Here is a 17,353-nt window from a genome sequence, read left to right on the forward strand (position 1 = left end):
CTTTTAGTTAGCGAATTACTCCTGCATTTCGTGGAATGGGAGAAGAAGCGCTAAAAAAAATAAAAGCACAAGGAAACGTCTGTGATTCGCTATGGAGTGCATACCACCTTAACAAACCACCGAAGAAGAACGGGGGGCATATGACGCGATCCTTCCGCCAACATGAAGGCACGCAGGGCTGTTTCTGGTTTTGGTCATAAAGAATAATCATTGCCTTTTCTACAAGTGCTGAATCCACTAATTGGACTAAAGTAGATGCGCCATCGGAATTAATATCTTGGGTGAGTCAGCTGTGGGTTCCACTCAGTCGTTAGCAGACTAGCTAGCCGACGCGTCGTGGAGGCCCGCGTTGAGATGAACCTTGAAGTCGTTAGCTCTTTGAGTTATAACTTTAGCATTAGCCTTAGTTCCCTTGTTATTTCCACCATGAGGTATGTGACGCCAGTTAGTTGCCAGGTTTACACATTTAATACTATTTATATTATTACTATTACATGAAGCTGAAACGATACGATTGAATTCGTGCAGGTGGCGTAGAGCTTTAGCTAACACCTCAGCTAGCATGTAGACTGGTGCTTAACCCTTTACCTTCCATAATAATAGAAGCCCGGTGGGTAAATAAATAATTTGCACCTATTTTCAGCAGAATTGGATTTTTTTTCTCCTAAATCTGTCAAGCATTTACCATTCTTATATAATTTACAGAAGGATGGTCACGCTGAAAAGCGTCAAGCTAAACCGGTTGATTGTTTGTTTTGAGCTGTACGGCTGTTGAGGTTGAATGAATTAAAATCGTTCATTAAAGCAGAGATATCAAATGATCAGTCACTACTTGGTTATAGAAGGTTTGAAGGACCTGATGCACACACTCACAAATCACCTGTGTTTTTATATTGGCATAAATAAATAGTTGCTTGCATTTACTTAAACATTGTCTCCACCTGTGTAGTCCTACAGAATGTCCAAGATCAGGCGGAAAGTAACAGTGGAGAATTCAAAAACCATATCTGACAGCAGCACCACGACCAGCAGCACCAGTAACCCCGCCGCCCCCTCCCGCCGGCCCAGTGTGTTCGAGAGACTGGGTCCCAGCACTGGGAGTAATGCTGCTGATGTACGTGAAACACTGATGGATGTTTGTGCGATTGCAGCGGATGTGGCTCCTTCTCATCGGGTTCCCTATGTTCTTGTCTTTTAGAGTCATTGTAGAAATTGGCTGAAGACTGGGAATTGCAGTTACGGCAACACTTGTCGTTATACACATGGAACTCCGCCACGGGGGAAGGGATTCAGCTTTAGTCGGTAAGGTGACTTGTCTACGTTTAACTACAAATTGAAGATTTGTTCAGTTGTTTGAAGTCATGAGTTTTTGTGCATGTAAATCCAAATTCATCATTTCTGATTTTACTTGCTTACTATCGGTAGTGTCACATAATTAACACTTTGTATGCATATATATTTGTTTGTTTGTTGTTGTTTTTTTTTTTTTAAATTTTGCAGGTCTGCCGAGAGACCCACAGGTGATCTTCGGGAGAGGATGAAGAATAAAAGACAGGATGTTGACCCAGAAAACGCTAAACGAGATCTAGACGAACCCGAATCCCCCACAGCAAGAGTGAGTCTTCTGCATCTTAATAGAATGATTCACAAGTCTGAAGCTCTATTTTGGAATGTTGGAATGTTATTTGGTTTTTTTTAGATATAGAACTGAAACTAATTTGAGTAGAAACCCAAGAAGCACTAAATGTGTGTCTCCACCTACAGCAGAGGGACTCCTCGAGAGGCCGACGTAGGGAAAAGGAAGATATAAAGATTACAAAGGAGCGCACTCCAGCCAGTGAAGAAGAACCAACAGAGTGGGAAACTACCCGTGAAGGTTCGTGCCACAAAAGTTCTCCATATGTTTTGAAATCAGTTCAACAAAATTCATATTTACCTGACTCCTGGTGTGATTTTGATTAGGATATTATTTGTTTGAATTTAAGATTCAGATATTGGTGACTACGACTATGAGTTATCATTAGAGATGAAGCGCCAGAAGATTCAACGTGAGCTGATGAAATTGGAGCAGGAAAATTTAGAAAAGAGGGAAGAGATCGTCATCAAAAAAGACGATGCTCCCATCAAAACGAGAGCTACTGCCTTGCCAAAGGTCAGTGACTACTTTTTACTTCGTCTTGGATGGCTGCTGCCTGGGTAGATCACTGTCCTCTCTCAAATCGCTGCTTGCAAGACGATCTTATAATTCAAATTTCAACCTGATTTGGTTCCTCAGGCCTCCCCAGAGCAGTTAAGCATGAAAGATTCACCGTCATCCAGGAAGTCCAGTGGATCTCCAAAACACAAAAGTGGAACCAAGGGTCAGGGTTCTACAAAGAAAGAGAAGAAGGCGTCTGTGTCCTCGCCTGTTTCAGAATCCGCCAGGTAGGACTGAAGCTGTAACCTCTTTTTCAGAAGTTTAAGTAAGTTTTTCTGAAGTCCTAAGTGCAGCAGTTTTCAGTGAAAATCAGCAGATCATATTATTTTAATCTCCATCTTCATCCAGGTCTTCAAAAGGAAGCCACAGTAAGAAGAAGGGGCCCCGCACTCCCAGTCCTCCTCCCCCAGTCCCTCTGGATCTTCCTGTGGTGGTGGGGAAGAAACATAAAGGCAAACACAAAAACAAGGAGAAGTCTGAGGAGAAGCAGAAGGAAGGGAAAGAGCGGGGACGAGACGGAGAAAAACACAAGGAGAAGAAGGAAAAGCGAAGGTACGGTAGCACCAACACAACGTTGTTACGCGTGTTTACATGTTGATACCCTCACTGTCTCTCAGGTGTTGTGACGACGCTGACCCTTTTGAACATTTTTGTCGTTTTCCCAGGGACCGATCAGACAGTTCCCATAAAGCCAAGCGGGCGGTGACCTCAGAGGAGCGTTCCGGTAGCATATCATCGCCGTCTCGGGGTGTTTCTCCTGCCGTCAGGAAGAAATCCGCCTCTCCTAAAGCTTTATCCCACAAGACGCTGACTCTTGCCTCCCCACCTCGCAGGTTAGCACATTTATGCTTTTTGGTGACGCTGAATGTTTATATTTTTTAATCTTTAAGCAGGTTCTGCGAGGAAATAAGTGTCTGTCATCACCACAGGTCTCCCACTCCCCCACGGCGTCAGCATACCCCGACTCCGCCCCGCCACAACTCCCCTTCATCCCACTCGGGCTCCTCCGCCCAGAGGCACTCTCTGTCCCCACGCCGGCGCCGCTCGTCCTCCCCCGCCTACCACAGGAGCTCGGCAGCCCTGGTCTCCGCCTCTTCCCCGCCGAGCTCCAGACGCTCCCGATCACCTCCTGCCTCTCACGACGCCCCCTCGCCCCACCGCCGATCTGAGAGGTCAAGTCCCAGTCGCCGTCACTCCAGGGGTCGAGAAAGGAGCCGTGGCGAACGGGAGAGAAGTCCGCCTGCCCAGGAGCGCCGCCATGACCGCAGAGACGGTAGCTTTGTGTTGTCGTTCTTTAGATTTCTCTTGTGTGGATGTAGTAAAGCATTTTCACGTCACTTTCATGAACATTTACATTTTTGTTAAGTAGAACTTCTCGCCCTAGTTTTTAAACTTTGTGTCTTTTTTTTTTTAAACAGAGAGCCGCAGCAAACGAGAGAAGGACAACGACCGGGACTACGACTCGGAGCAGGTCTCGTCACGGGACGCTCGTGAAGACAGGGACGCGCGCGATCGACGGGACGCCCGCGATCGAGGGAGGGAATCGGCACGAGACTCTAGAGACCACCAGGACAATATGGACTCCAGAGAAAGCCGGGCGGAGACGCGCTCCAGCAGAGAGTCGCTGGAGATCCGTGATAGGGAACGAGAGAGGGACCGAGAGAGGGACAAGGACAGAGAGCGGGGGAGGGAGAGGGAGAGGACTGACTCCCACAGGAAGGAGGAACTGGTTCTGGAGGACAGGAGCTACAGAAGAAGTCATGGACGTGACGACGGGGGCAGGGCTGAAGCAAGGACAGAGAGCAGAGCGGACAGGACTGAAAGGAACGGACGTGGTCGGGGGCGTGCGAATGAAGTCTCTGAAAAAGGTAAAAGCTTTAATTGTGGTCAAATTTAGATATCACAGTCGTCCTTTTCCGTGTCGGGAGTCACCTGTTCTTTTCTTTTCTTTTAACTACTTATAGGTTCCAGCCGGAACTCAAGAGGCTCCCAACTGGAGAGCAACCATGACAGCTGGGACGCAAGGAGCAGCGTGAATCGCGAGCGGAGCGCAGAGAGGAGCAACGATCGGAGCGCTGCCGAAAGAAGCTCGGACAGGGGTTCAGACAGAGACCGCTATGAGGGCGACAGGAGAGGAGAGCCCTCACGAGACTCGTCTTATGACAGGAGAGGAGGACATAGTGAGCGGGAACGCAGAGACAACCGAGACCGAGGTGCGGCTAACGGATTTACAGCTAATCGAATAACTTGTCGTACGAATTTTGATGTTGAATTTAGAGGTGAACTTTGTTTTTCCAGCGTCCCCAAACAGACACCAGGGGAGATCAGATGAGTGCGAGAGGGAAGACAGACGGGAGGATCGCAGGACGGAGAGAGCAGACGACAGACGAGAGGACAGGACCCGCGAACGCGAGAGAGAACGAGAGAGGGATAGGGAGAGAGAGAAGGAGAAGGACCGGGAGCGAGAGAGGGAGAGGGAGAAGGAGCGGGAAAGGGAGGCTGAGAGGGAGCGGACCAGGGAGAGGGAGAGAGAGAGAGAGAGGGAGCGAGAGAGGGAGAGGGAACGCGAGGAGAGGGAGAGAGAAAGAGAAGAGCGTGAGAGGGAGAGAGAGGAGCGGGAGAGGGAGCGAGAAAGGGAGAGGAAGGAGCGGGAGCGCGAGAGGGAGAGAGAGAGGGAGCAGCGGGAGCGGGAGAGGCAACGGGAGTGGGAGGAGCGAGAGAGAGGAAGAGAGGAAAGGCGCGAGAGGAGAGAGGACGCCAGGGATGAACGGTCCATCCGAGACTCCAGGGACGAGCGAAAGATGAGGTATTTATTCATTAAAAGTTTGTTTCCCTTTAACCCTTCGTTCGGTGATCTGATTTGTCATTAATCAATATTTGTAACAACATCTAACAAACAAACTGGATCAATTTCGACTTCGTCTTGTCCCTTCAGTCGGAAGAGGACCAGGATGGAGAGCAGCCCGAGCCCCCGACCCTCGCCTAAACGATCAGCACGGGACCTCAGTCCGGCAGACAGCGACGGCTACAACAGTGGAGAAGACAAAAGTGAGCGCCCGATTGGCCGAGGGCAGGTCAAGCTCCACCCACAGCCCCTCCTTCCCAGCCCAGTGTGTCCGCCTTCATCTGACAGTAGGAAAATTCTTTTTGAAAGGACACACCTATATTTATCCTTGTGCACTGTTTGGTACATTTTCTCATGTTTTGTTTGTTTTGTTTAATATCTTTTTCAAGCAGTTTGAAAAATGAATTAATCAAAAATTTGGTTTTTTTATATATGTTGGAAACGAAGGCTCAATCTTTAATTATTTCGGAAAATGCTGTTTTGATGTGAAGCTCCAGAAATGTTTTGCCACCTAAGAAACTTCTACCAATTTTCAGATGATTTTTGGATTTGGGATTGGCGTCACTTTGTGTCAACTATGCCGGTAATATTTAGCTTTCATGGTAATTTAAACACTCAGTCTGATTTTGATCACGTTCTGTGTGCAGGCAGTGACAAGCATCGTCTGCTGAGTCAGGTGGTGAGGCCCCAGGAGCCTTTGCTGCGTTCTCCGCCGAGGTCTCTTCCCTCCGATGACAAACCCGGTCACTGGAAGGATGAGGAGCGCAGAGGCGCCGGAGACAAGAGGGAAGCACGTGGTCACCTTGACAACCTGGAGCCTCGCGCCGAACGAAGGCGAGGAGAGCATCACTCCGAAGCCCTGAACGAATCCCGCAGAAGCAGAGATCAGCGAGACTCGACGCCGCCTCCGCCTCCTGTAGTCGTCGCCAGCGCGAGCGAGGACAGAGACGTAAGCGGCACGCAGTCCCATGAGGAGGTGAAAAAAAAGACAAAGTCCCAGAGAAAAGGTTTGAAGAAAGGTCGCAAAGAAGAGGAGGGTGGAGGCGGCGGCGTCCTGGCTGCTGCAGGAGATCGCTTCAACCCCGAGCCCCCGACGGTCAGTTCTACAGACGGACCCCCGGCCTTACATTCCCCCAGGAAAGGAGCCAAGAAGAAGGCACTCGATCGAAAGAGGAAGAGGTCACGAGGAGGAGATTCTGATGTGTCTGATGAGGATTCGGCTGCTCATCAGTCGCATAATAAGAGGAAGAGAGGTCCCCGTACACCCCCGCCCTCCATGAGGCCTGATCGCCGCGGTACCGGAGGCAACACAGACCCATCGCCACTGTCCAAAGTGGATACCTTCAGTGACTGGTCGGATGAGGAGGTGGCGCATCGTGGGGGAGGACCGATGGAGACGCAAGCTCTCCTGGCTCCTGTTGAGAGGGCTCCTGCTGAGCCCCTTCGGAGAGGCGGTACTCGGTTGGGCCGGGAGAGGGAGCGGTGCAACCCCCCTCCCATAGCCCCGCTGATCCAGGATCCGCCGATGCTGCTGCAAACTTTGACCCCGCAGCCGCTCATGTCTCAAAATCTGCTCCGCAAACCCCCGCCGGAGCAGACGCGCAGCAGCAGCATGGGGAGCAACCAGAGCCGCACGTCGTCCAGACGTTTGAGGTCGCCCTCGAACGAGTCCGCCCACAGAGACGACCCCCAAGGTCCACGGTCCCGCCGGGGCCGAATGCAAGGCGCCAACTCGAGGGATCGCGAGCGGGAAAGAGAACGGGAAAGGGAAAGAGAGAGGGAGAGGGAGCGCGAAAGGCAGGTGGTGAATGATCCTCCGGGGGCGGAGAGGAAATCCCGAATCGACCAGCTGAGGAGGGGGGAACCCAGCCGCAGCACCTCCTCAGGTACGTTCACCTCTCATCCAAGAGGCTTCTTCAGTTCTGGTGGTGTTGGTGTTGCCTCAGGTTCTGTGTGTTATTCACATCCCAACTGATGCAGAGACCTGTCTGGGTCCCCAAATCTTGATCACTGGGACTGTCAATGGGGGTCGTTGATATGCGAGTTTCACAGACGTCAAAAGCCCTTGTATGCTAGTGTTGGGTTGGTCACTAGCATGAGCCACTACACGAGTCAATCTATTGAGTAGTTCTTTGGGGAAGTTTTGAAAGGACGTGATCGTAAATAGGTGAAAGTTTCACCACTTTGACAGGAATGGCAGTTAAATTCAGCGAGGATCACTTGGATCTCCACGTAGGAGAAGCCAAACAGCCAGTGAACAGCTCAACTCGTAAGAGCCAACCCATCAGGACAGGATTCAGCAGTCTTCCTTCATCTCAAGGAAGAGGGACACTCATCTGAAGACACCAGTGTTCAGACTCTGAACCGGGAGGACAGATGTTTGAGAAAGGAGGCGACATCATTTTTTGACGATTTACAATCAGGCTCTTGCAAAACTCCCCAAAAGAACTACGACTACAGATTGACTCGTGTCAAGTGGCACCTGCTAACGACTACCATTAGCATACAAGGGCTTGGTGAAATTCCCATTTCAACCCTTGTTGTCAACGATCGTCGTTGAGGAGCCAGGCGGGTCATGGAGTAGCACTGGCTACACCTCACAGGGTTTAAAAGCTGAGGAAACACCAACCACCACCAGAACTGAAGAAGCTTCTTGAATGAGAGGCGAAACGTCGTCCAGATGATCGATTTAAATGCTTTTTGATAAACGCCTTTCATGTGTTCTCACCCCATTCTGACTTGTGTGCCTTATAGACCGGCAGGATTCCCGGAGCCACAGTTCCAGACGCAGCTCTCCTGACTCGGAGAGGCAGGCAAGATCCCGCGCCGGTTCCTACGACAGCCGAGAACGGGAGCGAGACAGGGAGCCGTTTGAGCGAGAAAGAGACCGAGAACGGAAGGAGCTCCGACCTCAGCAGCAGCAGCAGCAACAGCAGCAGCAGCCCCTACTCCTCCAGCAGCCCCTCCAGCAGCAGAGAGACTGGGAGCCCGAACCCAGAGACTGGCCTAGCAGGGGGCGGGAGCCACTACTAATGCGTCCGGGCCGCGAACCTCTCCTAAGGGAGCGTGATATCAGGGACAGGGAACGTTTAATCCCAGACATCCAGCAGCACGAACGGGAGAGGGAGCGAGAGAGAGCCGACAGAGGCAGCGATCGGGAGAGGGAAAGGCTGATGATGATGGACCTGCCACCCCACAGCGACCCCAGGGCTCCAGGGCGATTGGACCTGAGGGCGGAAGTCAGGGGGGAACTTAGGGGGGATGTGATGAGACAAGAAAGGAGCGACTATGAACCTTTGCTGCCCAGAGAAGCTTTCAGCCCTCTAGAGACGGAGAAACCGAGCAACAGCCACCATCTGATGGAAGATCAACGAGAGCTGGAGAAAACTGACAGCATCGACGGTAAGATGAAAATATTTTGTTTTGCACTTTATTGCAAAGTTTCCAGTATAGATTTAAAGAAACACGCTTTTGTAATCCTCAGGAGAAGATGATGGGAAAGAGGAAGACGGGCAGTCGGTTGCCTCTGTTGGAGAGGAGTATGAACCAATCAGTGATGATGAGCTGGATGAAATCCTAGCTGACAGTCAGAAGAAAGAGGACCAACAAGAGGAAGAGAAAATTACAGGTACAGGGAGGAACGGGGCAATTTGGGATAAACTCTATTTTGAACTTCTACCACGTGTAGAACTCTTTTTTTTTTTTTTTTATGCCGTGTGCTCACAGGTCCTCTGGATGTTATCGATGTGGACTGGTCCAGCTTGATGCCTAAACAAAAGCAGGAGCCCAGGGCGGCGGGGGCCGCCTTGCTCCGTTTCACCCCGGGGGCAGTGCTGCTTCGGGCGGGCATCTCCAAGCGGCTTGCCGGGCCCGAGCTCCTGGAGCAAGTCAGAGAAGTGTGCAAGTCTGAGCTGGACGATCCCAAAGGTAAACCTTGAAATAAAATGTTAATCATATTCACTTGACTTTTAACATATTATTTTATTCTTTTTCTTTGTTTTAATGTTTCATATTTTTTAAATTTGTATATTAGGGTCCCTACAGATATTTTTCACCAAACTTTCGACACCCAGTTAATATTTTTTGTAATCCATCCTTCTAAAACTCCAACTCTGTCCTTACAGATGCGGACAAGCTGTTTGAGCATGACCTGGGGGCCCTGAATATGGCGGCCCTGAACAGGCGGGTGGAGAGAGCAGGGTTGCTGAGCAACCTTGGGCCCTGCTGTAAGGCCCTGTGTGCCCGCAGGGATTTCGCCATCCGCCGACAGCTGCTAAAAAATGAAAAGGTAGTCGCCTTCTTATCACTAATCGAACATTACATTTACTTTTACTCACCGGACTCTTTGTTTAAATATCCAAAGTGTGTGAGCAAGATGTGTGTGAGCGAGACATTTCCCATTTCTTCTTCAGGGCTTAACCAAGCAGTACCCCATTACGCCTGTGGTGGACAACGAGCTGCTGCAGATGAGCATGCGACTCTTCAGAAGGACAATGGCCGGCCAGGCCTCGGGACCAGAAAGATCTGACGAAGGGACAGCGCCAACGGCTGAGGCTGCTACAGCTGACAGTAGTAGTAAGCTGAGCACGGCACAGCCTGAAGTGTGTGTGTCCTGAAAGAAGATTTGAAATCAAAACCATGAATTTGGATACTCGTAAGCCTTTAGTTCTCCTAGCCTGCCTCCCATTTCATTAAATACTTAGCGTTTTTTATTTTTCCCATGAGATAAAATAAAGAAAAACACATTGTGAATCTTTTTCAGTTACATTTTTTTGGATTGCTGCACCATAGACGACTGGACATTGTAGCCTATGGGGGTGTGTTGTGAACCGTGTATGAGTGATTTTAAATGCAACAGGAATTACTTTATTTTATGCATTGTAGTGTTATATCTTTTGTCTGATTCAACCTGTCTAACAATTTTTTTTCATATATTGTGCATTTGTTTACAACTGCATTAAAATTGTTAGATGTTGATTTGGGTTATGGTTCTTTTGCTTTCTAGGAAGTGGCTGGTCAGACTTTAAATCATGTGAAGATGTTACGACTGTTTTATTATTTGATTGTTCTTACAAAATAGACAAAACAGAGCAAATCTGTTTGTATTTGCAGCAAAGTGTTGCTGAACTACATCATTGATGACTGCGAGTCATCTGGAACTAATGCTTTTAGCTTGATGTGTTTGATTTCAAGGGTTTGGCAGTATCTTCTTAAATGAACTGTAATGAGAGCAGAGCTCTTCACACATTTGGAGCACCAAAACTGTTGCTTTGGAATTCCTCTGTTTAATACTCACCAGCCCACAAGATCCAAGATGGAGCCAAATTGTTCCTGATTTTTAAAAAAAGACTCTATATTGCTTAGATAAAAATACTGAAGAGTTATATAATTACACCTTCAGTTGTGTTGTGATTTCAAAGAAAGGGACCTCAACAGGTGCAGAAGTTCGATTTCTAAGATTTGTCAACAGGCTCCACTGGAAAAGAGCAGATGTATGTTGTTGCTACTGGGACAAATGTAATGGACAAACCAACATCATTGCTTGAGAGCTTAAAGAAAAATAACAGAACACTGCTGCTATCTTAAAACTCTGGATTCATCATTATCACTTGAAATGAGAGACATTACTAACATGGATTGGCCTCATTAAAATCGACTCTGACAGCATGTCGTTTACAACACATTGATCCCTAGGGGAAATTGCTTGAAACTTTATGGTCAATTCTGAGATGTTTAAGTAATGGTATCTGGTACAGTATTGTTTTTTTCTTTTACTGTAAAATAAATGTAGAGTGAATTTTTAAACGTTCTTTGCCATTTCATCAGCTATCATGTAATGCTGATTTGTCACATTTAAACATTGTAACAAAAGCAATGAGGAGTTAGCAAAAGCCATATTTTGGAAAAATGAGGTACAGCTAGTGCTGATTCTGAATATAACAATCACACTGGGTTTTTTTTAAATGTAGAATTCTCAAAACCCTGTGATAAAAATGCATTTAGAAAAGATTGGTTTTTAAAAAAAATCCTCTCTTCACAATTTTGACAGCTAGACCACCTTAATAATTTGTGTAGATATATGAACTTTAACTATTAAAAATAATCGCCGAAGCTCCTTCATTTCAACATTTGAATTGTGTTTGTTTTAAAATTAAGCATACTGTAGATACGCACATATGTATACAATATTTTCTTCTGTATTAACTTTTATTCATTTATTTAGAGAGGAAAACGTTGCGCCATGAGTTTCAGAGGTCAAACAATGAGTATACAATGTTTTAGATGGTATTTTTGTCTGGGAAGAATGTATTTTCAGTCTCATGGCAGATTTGAAAAAAGAAATTAGTCAAGTGTGACCAAACTTCTAATGTTAAAGGTTGTTATAAAACATCCTCTACTTTTGTCTCTAATTAGGTACGTCTACAGTGGAAATTCAATAAAAAGTGGTTGTTTTTATGGGTCGACCAAAGTAACGTTATTATACAAGTGGAACCTTCATACCTGCAATTGTTGTTGACGAATAATATATGAAACGGACCGCTTTCCTTTACCCACAATCCTCTTCCGGAAATCTGTCCTTCCTACTTCCGCCTCAACTACGAGCCGAAGTGAGTATTTTTTGTCACATAGAATATTGGCACAATCTAATGCCATCCTGCGATATAAAAGCCATAATACACGACACATTACGTCTAAGTATGCACTTTATTGTTATGCTTTACTGCATATGAGGATTTTGATGTGATTGAACGTCTTTAAAGAGGATAAAGGGTAACGTAAGCTAGCATTAAGTCATACTGAATGGTTTCGTGTTACCGAGCCATTCAGTGATCATTTTTTTCTGTCCCTGACAGAAGTGTATAACATTGCAAATAATTTGAATGATATAATATTCTGTTGCGTTGTTTTCGTAGTAATCGCTGTACGTCCACGTTATTCAGCAGGCTAGCTTGTAATGAACAGTGTACTAAAGCTTTAGGGTGCCGACTTGGTAGCATTACAGTTGTGTTGGGAGTATCAAAATGGTGCATTGTCAAAGTGCAAACAATATTTTAAAAATCACAATAAAATTATCAAGTGAAAGGCATCGTTTATTTAAGCTCTTTGTTCACTTTATATTGCGTTTTAAAAAAAGCTAAATGTTAATATACTGAATGTAACCCTCTAGATGGCCCCCACTAAGAAAGGAGAGAAAAAGAAGGGGCGTTCAGCCATCAACGAGGTTGTGACCAGAGAGTACACCATCAATGTTCACAAGCGTATCCATGGAGTGTAAGTATTAGAAGTGCACAACCAACCAGTTTGTTGGTTGTTCCCAGTTTGATAAAATGCTATTACATCAAGTTGAATGTTTACCAAGGATATCTGAACACATTAAGATGACAAAAGACCAAAGTCGAATGTGCTTAAGTGTTACCAGCAAATAGTGTTAGATCAATTCTAACTAGTGAATGGTGTTAACAAAATAGCCGTGACCAACGTATACATTTTTTTGTAGTGGCTTCAAGAGAAGGGCTCCTCGTGCCATTAAGGAGATCCGCAAGTTTGCTGTGAAAGAGATGGGAACTCCCGATGTCCGCATTGACACTCGCCTCAACAAGGCAGTGTGGAGCAAGGGTGTCAGGTGAGATGGGTTTTTTTGTGCTCATATTTGATACAACGCACATGCTAAAATCAGCATAGACAGAATAATGTTTGATGAAGTCTTTGGTAGACATAGATACAAAAAAATTAAATCGTAAGCATAAACCAATGTTTACGTCTCCCGGTTCCATATGTGTTTTTTTGCGTAGAGGAGAAAAGGTTTTGTAGGGTCTGTGTGATATTGTTGGATCTTAAAAAACGCAACAATGGTTGTCAAATATTTATTGCTATTAGCTTGAATTCATGAAGTGTACGAAAAACTAACGGTATTGCTTAGTTATTATGGTATTAGGAGTTTCTAAATGTTTATTTTTTTGTCTATTCACTTAAAGATCAGTGATACTTTTTGTAATTATGATTACAAAAATTATTGTCATAATGTTGACATCATATTTTCAGTAATTTAAGATGAAAATGAGATCATGAGATATCTGAAACTTCCATTGTCTTAGCACAAAAAGTAACATACATGAATTTTAAACCATGGCCCATGTGTGGGTCGGTGCGAGGTTGCTGTGATGTCATGTAGCTTGCATTAAGCATAGACGATCATTTCTTTCAGGAACGTGCCGTACAGGATACGCGTACGGCTGTCCAGGAAGCGTAATGAGGACGAGGACTCTCCCAACAAACTGTACACCCTGGTCACTTACGTTCCTGTCACCACATGCAAAGGTAACGCTTGTGTCACGTCTCTGCTGCTAACACTGTGTTGTTCACCCACTTAAACAATCCATGACTTTTCAATATTTTTTTCCCTTTTTGTCCAACAGGTCTGCAGACTGTCAATGTTGATGAAAACTAAATTTGTCCCCTCTGCGAGTGGAATAAATGAAAAAAAGGATGTTTGTCTAGCTTCATTTTTACAGCTGACTGAATGTCTTTATTTGGGTTGTTTTAAATAACAAACTAATGGTTATATTAAGAGGAATAAAAATCATCATCAATGGTAATATCCCTTACTCTGAAATCAGATATCTTGTGCCATTTCTAGTGTATTTAATTATTTTCTATAATGTAGAAAGTATTTTATCAGCTGCAGATTTTTGTCTCTTTCTACACCAGGTCATTTTATGTGTCAGTGACATTGTGGGGTACAAATAACTTTATGCTCCTGGCACAAGGTGCATGTAGGGCTCACCTTCTGTCCAGACATATGGGTTTGGTTTGTACACATCTCAAACACGCCAACAAAATTCGGTGAAATGGGTAAATCTGTAAAATATGCAGCTCTTAATTAATTCCTTAAAATTGCAAACTTTTAGATATGTTTAAACGGGTTATACACTCTAGTGATGAGGTGAAATGAAGTCTGATGGTCACTGAAATAAACAATGAAAATTCGCCAACAATTGTTGAATTGTGGTTCTAAAGAATTTTTTAAAAACTAATTAAATGTGTCCTAAAAAAGAATCCTTGACAATTATGTGACCACAGGGACATGATGGGTTAAGATGTGTCCTCTTGGTAGGATCATATGGGTCTTCCTGTCACGTAGTCTGTTTAACGGGTGACATGCAATTTACAGATAAACATCCTTTGTAAATAAATCACTGTTGTTAGAATTTCATCTTCTACACTGTAGGTAAGCTTCGGGAAGGTTCAGTAAAGGAATAGAAATCCAACAAACCCAACAGGAATGATGTAAATGCTGTGGAGATAAAATGAAAGGGATGTATTAAAAAATAGAGTTGAGTTCAGTTAGTGATGTCATATGAGGAAAAAAATGTGTTAGAACAGGTTGAACTTGTTTATGGATCAAGATAACTGATGGATATGCTTGGTTTGCGTTTGGCCTTGAAAAACAGTAAAATGTGTTGTTCAAGGCATTGTTCAGAGGAAGACCATTCTTTGATTAAGAAGATAATGACAGGGGAAAACTTACAAAGAAGTGCAAAAAATGATTGGTGTTCAACTGAAATGATATCAAATGCTTTAAAATGGCAGCCGAAACCAGAAAAGCTAAGAAAAAAAACACTATTCAAATAGATCGGAAAATAAAGTGACTAGGGCTCAGCCAATGATCAGCTCCAGGAGGATCAGAGAAGATCTAAGGTGGTTTGAATACTTTAACAGATGGCGTTGTGTGGACCCAAGCTATCAGCAAGAAGCCCCAGCAAAGTCCCATTCTTAAAACAAAATAGACATGCTGAAGTGGTTACGGTTTGCCAAGGAACGGGTGCAAAAAAGAAATGCAGAGGAATTGTGGAACATACTGTAGTTCAGTTGTCCTGGGCTGGACTTTCTGTTAAGCGGTGCCAGAAGTTCGTGGACTCCATGCACCACAGATTTAAAGCAGTTAACAGAAACAGTGGTTATGCAAAAAAATTGTAGTTTTTTATTCTCAGGAAAGTTGAATTCTTAAGTATTTCTTAGTTTAAACAGTAGATTTTTGAGTTTGTAAATAAAGATGTCAATACTGCTAATTTTTTAACATATTGCTTTACTTTCTGTAAAATATTATCAAATTCAATGACTTTTTGAAATAGAAAATGCAGTGTCACCAATGCATTTGTGTGCATTAAAATAAAAATTACTGTTCAAGAAAAGCAAGTGAAAACAATTTAGCAAACTAAATTGTCAACTGAAAAACGAAAGCATAATAAATGAGCCAATATAATAACAAAAGCATGCATTGCTATATGTGCAACATTTACGTGCAATGGCGTGTGCGTAACGGAGACAAACCAATGTTGGTGCAAGCAGAAAGATTACCGGTAAAACTGGAATGAGTCTACTATTGAACAAATATGAGACAGGCAGTTACCATAACCTGTCAAATTCATAAAAGAGACCAAAATCCTACCAAGTGGTGTCCTTTGTTTCTGAAGGAAAAAGTTATTTTCTCAAGCTGTAAGTGTTACTGAGTTCACTGAGCCACGACTGCAGGGGAAAAGACATTTTTTCTTCCAAAAGGTCAATAAGAGCTTTGCTGTCAACAGTCCACATGAGAGAAGTCGCTGTTCACATTTTGACAGATTAAATGGAGATGGAGAACGCAGTCTTCAACCTATCTTCAACATGACATTTGTCACATATTTGAGAAACATTATAAATATTTTTTGCAATTTAGTCTTCAATAGTGGAGTTTGTCCACCACTTTAAATTGTATGAGATTTGTTTGTCATTTATGGAACAGAAGTGAATTTCTTTATACAAAAGTCACCAGAGATTTCCTTCAAGCTCCTTCAATTGCACTTGTTGAAGATTAGTAAAGTTGAAAATACTCCAATATCCTTAAGAAGAGCAACCTGGACTAATTTGAAATATTTCATCCCAAAATGGTTTTCGAGTACAAACCATGTATTAAGAAAATATGGTTGTATTCCAGTAGATTCTAAATCTGACGTGCTTTGACATTCGAAAGGACTTGCATTTTAAGTTGTTAGGAATTTGTCAAAGGAAAAGAACACAAAACACATCTGCTTACACAAACATAGACAGCATAACACTTGGTTCTTATCACATAATAATCTGAACACAAAAGTACAGCACAAGAACAGCACAAAGATAACTAGAACTGATACACGTGAGGCTGAGACAGGCCGCTGGTGAGCTCATTCTTCAAGTACAATCTAACCCAAACAATATTAGGACCACGGTAAATGAACAATCGGTGCTCTTCTCCAGACGTTTGTTTCTGTGTCTGTTGGATAGCCCAGCGCTGTATCCTCACCAACTTGTAAACTGCTGAATTTCTTTGGTAAACCTTTTGTTGGAATACAATTTGTCTCATCGTTGAGGATACACCTCTCAACTCAGCTAAAGAACCGAAGAGGATTTTGTTCAGAGCAAAATCCTAACAAACTGGTGCCGTGACCCGAAAGCCATTGAAGCCATTCCTACCAAAAAGGAAACGGCTACGGAGGTAATTAAATGACTTACAAGAGATTTGATCCCAAGATACGGCCTAAAATAATCAGATCTGACAATGGATCTTTTTTTTTTATTTTACCAGTGAACATCTCCAGGAAGTGGAGAAATATTTTGGCACCCAGCACCATGGAGCGGTATGCCACCCTCAATCTCATGGCACCATCAACAATCTCTCCATAGCTTCCTTGCCCCAATTTGGGCAGAAGGATGTTCACTTGCGTGTCTCACTTCTCCCATACAGATTTACAATGTGTCAGAGGCTGAGGTGACGACATGTGTTAGAACAGGTTGAACTTGTTTATGGATCAAGATAACTGATGGATATGCTTGGTTTGCGTTTGGCCTTGAAAAACAGTAAAATGGGTTGTTCAAGGCATTGTTCAGAGGAAGACCATTCTTTGATTAAGAAGATAATGACAGGGGAAAACTTACAAAGAAGTGCAAAAAATGATTGGTGTTCAACTGAAATGATATCAATGCTTTAAAATGGCAGCCGAAACCAGAAAAGCGAAGAAAAAAAAGAATACTGCTAATTTTTTAACATTATACAGCACCATGGAGCGGTATGCCACCCACATTCTCAGTTTGGTACCTCATTAGCTGCTTATCAAAATAAAATTGCTCTAGACTCTCTATTGGCCAAAAAAGGGGCCGTTTTGTTTTCTGTGGATCTTGTTGGATTCCTTGCATTCGACAGCTGATCCTAAGAAGTATTGATTGGGCAGTGGGCAGATAGGAAATTGCCCCGTCATATCAGATGGCAGAGTGGGACGCTACCACAGCCCCTGATA

General features: G+C 44.2%; 2 protein-coding genes across 3 annotated transcripts; both read left to right on the plus strand.

The window, feature by feature from the left end:
• The first annotated feature begins 136 nt into the window (after positions 1-136).
• Positions 137-10,847, plus strand: zc3h13 (zinc finger CCCH-type containing 13). Of its 2 annotated transcripts, none has more exons than XM_068309071.1 (20): positions 137-281; positions 950-1,114; positions 1,199-1,302; positions 1,501-1,615; positions 1,765-1,876; positions 1,986-2,152; positions 2,276-2,424; positions 2,546-2,749; positions 2,863-3,030; positions 3,127-3,470; positions 3,616-4,065; positions 4,162-4,410; positions 4,496-5,003; positions 5,133-5,329; positions 5,690-6,928; positions 7,797-8,444; positions 8,527-8,670; positions 8,769-8,969; positions 9,167-9,330; positions 9,455-10,847. In XM_068309071.1, exons 2-20 carry the CDS (start codon positions 959-961, stop codon positions 9,656-9,658), a joined length of 5,523 nt encoding a protein of 1,840 aa, XP_068165172.1. In that variant the 5' UTR covers positions 137-281; positions 950-958; the 3' UTR covers positions 9,659-10,847. The 2 variants fall into 2 exon arrangements, with proteins under 2 accessions (XP_068165172.1, XP_068165173.1); XM_068309072.1 differs by having other exon boundaries at positions 1,768-1,876.
• Positions 10,848-11,595: 748 nt separating this feature from the next.
• rpl31 (ribosomal protein L31) lies at positions 11,596-13,530 on the plus strand. Its single transcript, XM_068309073.1, has 5 exons — positions 11,596-11,650; positions 12,211-12,314; positions 12,541-12,666; positions 13,249-13,361; positions 13,460-13,530. The coding sequence occupies exons 2-5, from the start codon at positions 12,211-12,213 to the stop codon at positions 13,489-13,491; spliced, it is 375 nt and encodes a 124-aa protein (XP_068165174.1). The 5' UTR covers positions 11,596-11,650; the 3' UTR covers positions 13,492-13,530.
• Positions 13,531-17,353: the final 3,823 nt, after the last annotated feature.

Source organism: Antennarius striatus, chromosome 24 (genome assembly GCF_040054535.1).
Source record: "Antennarius striatus isolate MH-2024 chromosome 24, ASM4005453v1, whole genome shotgun sequence".
Lineage (NCBI taxonomy): Eukaryota > Metazoa > Chordata > Actinopteri > Lophiiformes > Antennariidae > Antennarius > Antennarius striatus.

Bases quoted from the DNA above. Each gene is read 5' to 3' on its own strand.
- zc3h13 (XM_068309071.1), top strand. From the start codon at position 959: ATGTCCAAGATCAGGCGGAAAGTAACAGTGGAGAATTCAAAAACCATA. The intron at 2,425-2,545 runs GTAGGACTGAAG...ATCTTCATCCAG, and splicing joins CCTGTTTCAGAATCCGCCAG to GTCTTCAAAAGGAAGCCACA. The intron at 4,411-4,495 runs GTGCGGCTAACG...TTGTTTTTCCAG, and splicing joins CAGAGACAACCGAGACCGAG to CGTCCCCAAACAGACACCAG.
- rpl31 (XM_068309073.1), top strand. From the start codon at position 12,211: ATGGCCCCCACTAAGAAAGGAGAGAAAAAGAAGGGGCGTTCAGCCATC. The intron at 12,667-13,248 runs GTGAGATGGGTT...CATTTCTTTCAG, and splicing joins GTGTGGAGCAAGGGTGTCAG to GAACGTGCCGTACAGGATAC. The intron at 13,362-13,459 runs GTAACGCTTGTG...TTTGTCCAACAG, and splicing joins TCCTGTCACCACATGCAAAG to GTCTGCAGACTGTCAATGTT.